General features: G+C 53.3%; 1 protein-coding gene across 1 annotated transcript in view; it reads right to left on the bottom strand.

Annotated features, from left to right (window-relative positions):
- Nucleotides 1-2,752: 2,752 nt before the first annotated feature.
- Nucleotides 2,753-9,414, bottom strand: part of STPG1 (sperm tail PG-rich repeat containing 1) — a 58,878-nt gene continuing 52,216 nt past the window's right edge. The window contains exons 9-10 of the mRNA XM_069579050.1: nucleotides 6,432-6,622; nucleotides 2,753-4,375 (exon numbers count right to left, since the gene is read on the bottom strand). Of these exons, the coding sequence (XP_069435151.1) occupies nucleotides 4,299-4,375; nucleotides 6,432-6,622 (268 nt within the window). The 3' untranslated portion in view covers nucleotides 2,753-4,298. The remainder of the gene's footprint in view (nucleotides 4,376-6,431; nucleotides 6,623-9,414) is intronic.

Genomic DNA, 9,414 nt, shown 5'->3' with positions numbered 1-9,414 from the left:
CCTTCCTTCCTCCCGCCGTTCCTTCCTTCCGGCTTACCCACCCACTCCCCCTCTAGTCCTCAACTTCATCGGCTATAAAATGACAGGCATGTTCTACCTGAGTCACCAGGTAGCTGCCATCTTTAGAGCCCTGGGGCTCACTGGTGGGTCTCAAACTCCCCACAATGTGGGGCATGGGACAGCAGGCAGTCCTTGGGTGTCCTCCCCAGACTTCAGTCACAGCTGCTCTGCTTTTCTTCATGTGCACAATAGAGTTTTTATATTAACTTTGGTCTGAACTAAACTTAAAAAGTTTGAAAACCATGGATGTCTCTCCAAGGGCCTTCCAGCTCTGACAGCCAATCCAGAGTCCTAATTCCCAAAGCCCTGGGGCCAGGACTCAGGTCAAGCCAGGGAGGCCCAGCCCTAGCCAAAGAGCTCAGTAATCAAGCTACATCATTGTCCAATGCAATGCTTTTGAAATTAAGGCCAAAAAAGATAAAATATCAGAACTTTGAAGGGAGTGTCAGTATGCAGATGTTTTCCTTTGGCCTCAGGCTCCAGCACCGCTTCCCCAGCACTGGAAGGGACTCCGCGAAGCACCCAGGCTGCTCAGCCCACTCCAGGCCTCGCTGCTGCCGCGACATCACCGGGAGGGTGAAAGCGCAGGGTGTGTGGAGTGTCAGCACGCTGACAGGCAGGCCAGAGGTGCTCAGCATCTGTTCCTTTCCTTCCGGAACCACCGGAAGCAGGAAGGTGGTCTTCTCAACCTTGACCGCACCTTGGAATTCATCACCCCAGCAGCTTTTATCCCTGCTGCCCAGATCACACCCTACAGCAACTATATTAGATTTTCCAGGATTGGGGCCAGACTTCAGTACCTTTAAAGTACCCACCCCCCATCCCCCGATACCACACTGTGCACTCAAGGTTGAGAACCACTGCTTTAAAGAGGTTTAGAGCAGTGGTTACCCCGGCCTTGAGCGCACATTGTGGTATCAGTGCTTATACAGACCTCGCCACCTCTGAAACCTGCCAGGGTCTGGAAGGGACTCAGACACACAGGGAACCATGGGGGCCAGGGCACTGCCTGCTGCTGAGCTCAGGAGTGGGTCCCGGGGCTCCCCATATATGCCCTTCACTGCCTCCAGCAAAACCTCTGAGGCCCACTGCTCGCCCCTCCACACGGAGAGACAAGGCAGTCAGTGCCTTAGGAAGGCTGTTGGGAACTCAAAGAAAGAGAACCCTGGAAGCCTTGAGGAAATGCTGCCTTGCCCTCAGAGAACATCAGGGAACAAAGGGCAGCTCCTGAGGCCGACAGCGGCCATTCGGGGTTTGCCTTTCCTTCAAAGAGTGGAAAAGGCAAGAGGATGAAGGTAAGCCCTCGCCAAAGATGGGTCACTGTATAAAGCCAGCTGGTAGGGATGCCATCCTCTGCCTGTAGGAAGCTTCGCGTGGTAGATAATGAGTGAGCAAGGGGAGAGAGGGATGGGTGGGGGCCTCGGGAGAGAGGGAATGAAGGAGTAGTGAGGAGATGAGGAGAAGGAAGGAGCAAGGGAGGGGAGGACAAGTAAGCTGGCAGGCAGATGGATGAACGCAGGGAGGGCCAGACGGAGAGTTCAACAGCTGAGTATTCACTGCACCTTTGGGCTCCCCTGGGGGCTCAGTCAGTAAAGAACCCGTCTGCAATGCGGGAGACCTGGGTTCGATCCCTGGGTGGGGAAGACCCCCTGGAGGAGGGCATGGCAACCCACTCCAGTATTCCTGCCTGGGGAAGGCCATGGACAGAGGAGCCTGGTGGGCTATAGTCCATGGGGTCGCAGAGAGTCAGACACGACTGAGCGATTCAGCGCAGCACTAGACCCTTGCTACTTTTAAGTGTGGCCCATGGACCAGCAGCATCAGCATCACCTGGGAGCTTGTTCAAAACACACCTAAAACTAGTACAATGTTTTATTTCAATTATATATCAATTTTAAAAAAGATATGTAGGCTCTCAAGCCCCACCCAGGTCTATAGCATCTTGGAATAAGATCTCCAAGTGATTTTCATGCACAATAAAATTTGGAAAATACTTTATTAAAATATCAGTGTATCCTAACCCTAACTAGACTCTTTGTAATCACACCAAGAACTTTCACAAAGATACCACAGCCCAAATCCTACCTCAAGTCAGTTAAATCAGAACTGTGAGGCTCGGGCCTGGGCCGTATGACTCTCAAACGGCTCCCGAAGTGATCCTACCACACAGCTGGGGCCTGGGGATCCTGGGGCTGGATGGAGCCGTGAGCAGCCTACAACATCTCCAGAGAGGCTGGGTACCACTCAGACACACCCTCAGAGCTCAGGGTCTCAGCTCCAGCCCTGTCTTCTATGGAACACAGGTCCTGCCTGGCCAAGAGCAGCCCTGACGGTGCCCCTGCCATTCTCCTCCCAGAGTGCCCACTTTCCTGATCCCACTGCGAGGAGTTTCTACAGAGGCAGTCCTCACCTGCACCCGGCGCAGGCCCAGGTGTCCCCGACAGAAGCAGCCGGTCTTCTTTTCCATGCAGTCCCACCAGCCTCAGCCTGCAGGGACCCCAGGGCTGGTTGCTTCCAGCCCAGGGACCAGCTAAGGATCCCTGGGGTCAGAGGGACCTAAAAGTCAAGGCCTTTAGGTCCAGCCATATTGTCAAGAGTCAAAGAAAGGTGTGGCTTCAAGTGTCAGCCTTAAAGGGGTCTTCCAGGATTCCTAGTGCCCAAGTGGACAACTGATGACTGCAAAAGAGTCTCCTTTAGCCTGAATAAAAATTTTTTAATTGAAATAAGGTTGTTAACATCTCCAATCGAGAAGTTTCAGGTTTCAAAATTTCCCAGGTTCTCCTGGAGAATCTGCAGATCTGGCGATAGGTAGCAGGCCTTTAGAGGGACACCGGCCTCAGCTCCCAGACCTCCTCTCGCCTCACCTGTTTCGCTCCCTGCCTTGCCCACCCAGCCCTGGAAGTGCTTGACCTTGAGCCTCCAAATTCTGCTCCAACCTGACCCCTAGGACAAGCTAGGACCAGAGTGGATGCAGCACAAGGTGTCTGCCTTTAGATCCCGACCCTGGACGCTCCTGGGGCCACATTCCAGGCTGCCTCCTGGTCATTCAGAGCAGTGGGGCGCTTGCCGGGAACCTAAGGTTTACAGCAAGGCCAGCTTTTGTGAGAAATGAGAACTCAGTTTAACTGGACACGCTGTTCCATCCTCCTCCTGCCCTCTTCCTCAGCAGCCCTTCCCTGAAAGGAGAAATAGTCAGTGGCCAATTCCGAGCTAAAAGTCACAGAGCAAAGTCTAAGGAGAGAGTCAAGGGCAAGCGGGGGCACCGGGAGGTGTAGGAGAGGGCGCAGGGGGCTTCCACTTACAAAAGGCAAAGCCATGGGGGCGGCTAGGGAAGGAGGGCTGTGTGGTTAACTCTTGATCCCCTGGGTTCCTTGAGAATCCCTTCTCCTTGCCAAGGGGGGGCTGACTTGGCAGGCCCGAAAAGGCTCAGTCAAGATCATATTCAACTTGAGCAGGGGTGAGGGGGACAGAGACCGGGCCAGGGAAGGGGAAAGCCGGGTGAAAGGACCTACAGGCGCCCCGCAGAACCGCTGTGCCCGGGACTCTGGCCCCAGAGGGTCCTGCCTGCACCTGCCCCTTGGGCACAGAGCCAATAAACGGATGGGTTGGCCTCCCCTGAGGGCGGGTGATGAGCTCACGAGACCACGGTGATGCCCCCACGCTCTCCCTGAGGTGAGACACAAGGCCTGAGCTGGGGGACAAGGGCCAGGCAACCCCTCCAGGTCCCTGTCACTGTGCCTCTGGGCCTTCCTGGCCCCTAGAATTCCGGGAGGGATGTGGAGGTCAAAGGCCAAAGGATGGGAGGGTGCTGAGGCCACGGCCGCAGGGCCCCGGCTCAGCATCAGGCTTCGGGATGGGGCATTGGCCGGCGGCGGCCTCCTCTTGAAGGCCAAGCTTCGTGAGCTGCTGGCAACTGAGCAGGGAGGTGTGCAGAGCCATCCTGGATGGATGTGAGGGGTGAAGTGACCGAGGCGGGGGCTCTGTCCACCCCTCGCTTCTGCTCAGGAATCCATGGGGCTCAGTGCGGGGTGGGTGGGGGTCTCCATACTCCAGGGGGCAGCTCAGGACAAGGACAAGCATGGCAGTCCGGTTGCAACAGCAGGCAAGGGATGAGGGGAAGGGGGCAAGGCCACCCTGTGCCACCAGCTGGCACATACACACGAGATGGGCATTCCCTGCTGACTCCCTGGGGTGCCTGGGTGGGTGGCTGGGGGTCTCCTTGAGCTCGAATGCGGCGACTACAACACTGGGATCCATTTGTTGTCCTCATTGTAGAGAAAGGACTGCTTGCCAGGGAATTCCGGCCTGTACGTGGCTGTGGAGAGAGAGAGAGTGTGTTGAGAAAGAAAAGGCCAGTCCTCGAGGCCCTTACAGTTGGTGTCAGAGAGGGCGGGACCCCCTGATCAGGCCCCCTGCACCCGACATTGTGGGGAGCCAGGGAGGTAGGGACTGGCCCAAGGTTGTCGGGCTCTGAAACTGGACTCAAACTCTGGTTTCCCACCTTCTTCAACTCACTAGCTTCTTTAACAGAAGAAAATTTGCAAAAGAGTTGTATAAAATTTGAGGGGGGCTGCGGAAGGAGGAGAGCAATAGTCTTAAAGAAGCTGAGGGTCAGCTTAACAGGGTTTTGCTTTGATTTAGTTCAGAAATTAAAACAAACAAACAAACAAAAAAACACCCTGACAACAGCAGTCAGGATCACGCAGGGCTTGGGAACCACAAGTTGGGGTGACTGGAAACTCTTACACTGACGCAGATTTGGCTCACGAGGGAGCCGCTGACAGGAAGCTACCACGGCTGTCTAGGAGGGTCTGCATACACCGGAAGCCAAGAAGGCAGATGTTTGCAGGTGCTTAGGCGGGGGGCCCGCGGGGAAGCCCACCTTGGCCTAGGGGAACACAGCAGCAGGAACGAGCCTGCACCTGCGCTCCAGGCACCAGCCTGGAGAAGATGCTCAGAGAAGGCTCCTAGAGGACCGGGCCAAGCAGGGGCAGACCAGGATCCTGCTGTCCCCGGGGTCCCCACGCTCACCACTCACATGGCGCCTTAGTACGCTTGCCGGACCAAGCCGAGCTCTGCCTGGACTGGCCAAATGAGCCCAAGGTTGAACCTCTGCCATCTAACTGGCTTGATTCTCACTATATTTCCAGGGACAGAGCCATGGGAATGCATTCTTCCTGTCCGGTCTACCTTACACCTTACTCACCTGTGTGTGTGGAGGGATGGGGACGCCTTTGGGGGCTGGCACCGGACTTGAGTCATCTTTGCCTCCCTAGGGTGGGAGCCTCAGAGATACTCATTGGAAGACTGACCTTCACAGGCCTGGCAGTCCCCGAAGTCCTGCCGTCCCCCTCCCATGTCACCTGCCCACCAGCCCACCTGTCAGTCCCCAATGCCATCAACTCTGCCATCATGGGGGCCTTAAATGGCTAAAGAGCTCCACTGAGAACTACAAGTAGGTGTGGTGGGGGGGAGTGCAGACCACCCGCTGGAGCAAGTCCCCCGGCTGTCAGCTCTCAGGCAGATCTTAGGGGGGTGGGTGAGTAAGCGGGTCCCACCACTCAAGCTCACCTGTACAAGGGAACAGAACTAGGTGGCTTGAAAGAGCTGCTCAGGTGGAGCCCTGGTTTATTTCAAGACAGATAAGGCATCAAGGGAAGAGAGTCTGGGTCTCGGCCTTGAAACTCCTCCTCGGGCTGTGACACCTCGCTCTCTGGGCTCTCCCCATCTGGGAAGTGACCCCGTCTGATTAGAACCACAGCTTAAACATTTTTAAGAACATGAACTTTTTAGACAAAAGCTGTGGCTCTTTCCCCCAGAAAATAATGTCTGTGTGCTCCAAATCTGCAGGCAATTTCAAGGTCACAGACCCCCTACAGCCCATCTTTTTGCCTCTTGAAAACGACATTCCTGTTGTCGCTGTTGTCTAGCCACTAAGTCATGTCCGACTCTTGCGGCCCATGGACTGTAGCCCACCAGATGCTCTGTCCATGGGATTTCCCAGGCAAGAATACTGGAGTGGGTTGCCACCACCTTCTCCAGGGGATCTTCCCAACCCAGGGGTCGAACCCACATCTCCTGCATTGGCAGACAGATTCTTTACCACTGAGCCACCAGGGAAGCCCCTGAACATTCACAGCTCTCATTTGCAAATCCTTGGCCTGGATCATCTCTAAGAGCCCTTTCACCTTAAAAAAAAAAAAAAAACACCTTTCCTACTCTGAAAGTGTAAGCTGAAAAGTCTTCTCTATCCACTCTAACCCCTGTGAACTGTTTGGCAAACAGCCTATAAATCCGTGGCATTTGAAGGCCCAGGAATGACAGACAAGTCCAGGTTTAGTTTTTACAATCACTGAAACCAGTCCTCTGACCTGGGCCAGGCAGGCCTGGCTGGGACGGCCCCGCTGTCCACCGGCTGGTGTTGGACACGAAAGACGCACTGGAGATGAAGTGCTTGCGGGGCCCCGTGTAGTCCACGATCTCGTACTGCCCGGGGCCTGGCAGAGGCGGCTTCGGGGGCAGAGGCAAAGGCTGGGCGGAGAAGTTCAGGATGGGGTTTCTCCTTTAGAAAAGACAAATCGGGAAGGTGTCACTAAGTCAGTCTGCGGAGGAAGTGGCAGGTTTTAGCTGTAGCGCTGAGGCTCTACAAGAGGACTGGATGCGGCGTAGGAGACCAGTTTCTGCTTTCATCTCCACTGCCAGTGGTCTGGGGGCCCTGGACCTCAGTCTCCTCACCTGCACGAGGGTGATCACAATAGGACCTACCCCATAGGCTTGTTGTCAGGGGTAAACGAGATGACACCCTTAACACATGGTGGTCAGGACAGGGCCCAGAACAGAGCAAGAGCGCGGTACACAGGGTTGCTGAGGGTGGCTGATGTCATCGAGCTGATCGGGAAAGGCAGACAGCATCAAAGCCATGGACCAGCTCTGATCATGTGGTCGTGCCTGGCTGGAGCTCAGGGTAAGGAACTGAGAAAGCTTCCATTAGGTTAAACAGCTAGCTGAGGGAGGGATTAACTTTTCCTTCTAAACCACATGCCCTAGCCCTTGCTTCAGCCCTTCACTTTATGGCAAAACTGAAACGTGAAAAAAAGTACAGGGCGGACACACAGTGCACATTCAAGGAACATACTTTTTAAACGAGAGAGAGTTTTCTGGAAACCGCTTTTAAATTGCTCCAGCTTCATGCTTCCTTCCCTCATCCATTCCCACAGTAAGAAACAAGAAGTGCCAAAGAGCATGTATATTTTAAGACTAACAGCTTTATCGGTCTTTCGATTTACCATCTAATTTTTAAAGGGACTTTTACCCTTGTGCTAAAAATTCTAAAAACACATTTGATCAGAACAAAATGCAGATTGACTGGAGATATAAACTGATATGGACAAGCCCTGCCGGGGTTGGTTTCACTTATCCTTCTAAAATAAATTTAAATGTCTCTAAGTGGGATTAAAAATAACTGACATAATTTGCTGGGCACAGCAAAGACATGAAATAAACTAATATTTTAACAGGGAAAAAAAAAAACTAAGGCCTCACTTGGGCTCAACGGGAAGAACATTAGTGAGCCTCTTGTGATGCCTACATGGCCAGGAAACGGGATAGGCACCCAGAATTCCCAAGGTTTGCCTTCCCAAGATTAGAGGTTGCCCTGGCATTGATGTTTCACAAACATATTCAATGTTTTTCTGGCAAGGCAGGAGGTAGGAGTGGAGAAACACTGGGTTGGAAATCAAGAGACCTCTGGATAACAATCACCAACAACTGAGATTTCGATTGGTTTTAGTTCTGTCTCCCCATCCTTCAGGAAAGGGAGTCTTCTAAAGCCTGTGATTGAGAGAATAAAGAGAGATGAAACCTGTACCTGAACCCCTCACTCTAATTCACTCTGAGACTGAGTCTCCCCATCTGTAAAATGAGGGGGTTGGACATGATAACCTCTAAGCTGTGACCTCCCATAGGGCCTTGATTCAAAAAGTCCCACCGGGGCAGGGGAATGGGGGCCCCTCTCTGGGGAACTAAGATCCCACGTGCCACAGGGCAACTAAGCCCAGGCATTCTGAAGCCCATGCACCGCAACGAGAGTCCACGCGCCCCAAGGAAAGATCCCGCATGACACAACGAAGATCTGACACAGCCAAACAAATAAAAAGAAAAGAATAAAGAGAGAAAAGCGCTCAGGTAATGAGCACAGGTGAAAACAAAAAACAAAAAAACAAAAAACAAAGAGATCCACTGGGTTGCCCAGGAACCCTGAGATTACAGTGAGGATCCCTCTTCTCCCCCAGCCACGCCATAGAAGGGCTGCTCACTCCCACCTTCTCCTCAGGTCTTGCACCAAAAGATAGGAGAGGTTTCTCAGAGCCCTGAGTGGCCCCGGGAGATGCACCCCAGCTTGACATCAACCCATCCAAACAGAAGAGGGACTGAGATCCCCAGCGCTGGAATTCCGGTGCCCTTTGGCCAACATCTTCTGAAGAGAGGTGTTCTTAGACCCGGAGAACTATAGGTGACCTAGAGATGTCTCATCCAACCTCCTTATTTTGCTAAAGAAGTTGGGGCCCAGAGAGAGGAAGTAAGTCACCCGATATGACAGAGCAGGTGGGGAGTCGTGCCGGCTCTGGAACTCAAGTCTTGGTGCCTAGCCACGTGCAGAGGGCCTCTTGGCAGAGGGGTGTTCTTGATTTTCGGAATCACATAGGCCTGAGTTGGAATGCCAGTCAGCCAAGTCCCTGGACCTCTCTGTTCCCTCCTTATAAGGGGACGGAAGACTGGAGAAAAGCTATGTCAGGCCCCCAAGCAGAGCGCCAGCACACAGTACGTGCTCAGTAAAAGGAGTCATTGTTATTCCTGCCATCCCCTGCAGTACCACTGCCCACCGCCTGATCCCGCATGGGCAACAGAGCCTCTGAAAGTGAGGTTAGGGGACCCCTCGCCAGAGTTACCTTGAGGCAGGGTGGACACGCCCATTGCCAGGGGGTGGAAGGGGTGCTGTGGGCAGCCTACTTGAGGCTCACATCTTGGGAAGGAGGAACAGCTGGCTTGGATGCTTGTATTTAGAATAAAGGTGTCCCCGGGGAAAGGAGGAAAAATACATTGCCTTCTGGAGTTTGGGGGAGAATAGATACATGTATATATATGGCTGAGTCCCTTCGCTGTTCATCTGAAACTATCGCAACATTGTTTGTGAATCGGCTACACCCCAATACAAAATTAAAAGTTAAAAAAATTAACTGAAAACAACCATAGCAAGAAGCTAAATTAGTCCATGAAGTTTGAAAATGAAGATAAAAGTCTTAACAAAGTTTGAACTTCCCCCAGATCACACCTCCCACAGGGCCAGGTGACCTC

The sequence above is a fragment of the Ovis canadensis genome, chromosome 2 (assembly GCF_042477335.2).
Source record: "Ovis canadensis isolate MfBH-ARS-UI-01 breed Bighorn chromosome 2, ARS-UI_OviCan_v2, whole genome shotgun sequence".
Taxonomy (NCBI): domain Eukaryota; kingdom Metazoa; phylum Chordata; class Mammalia; order Artiodactyla; family Bovidae; genus Ovis; species Ovis canadensis.
This window is presented reverse-complemented; position numbering and strand designations above follow the sequence as displayed.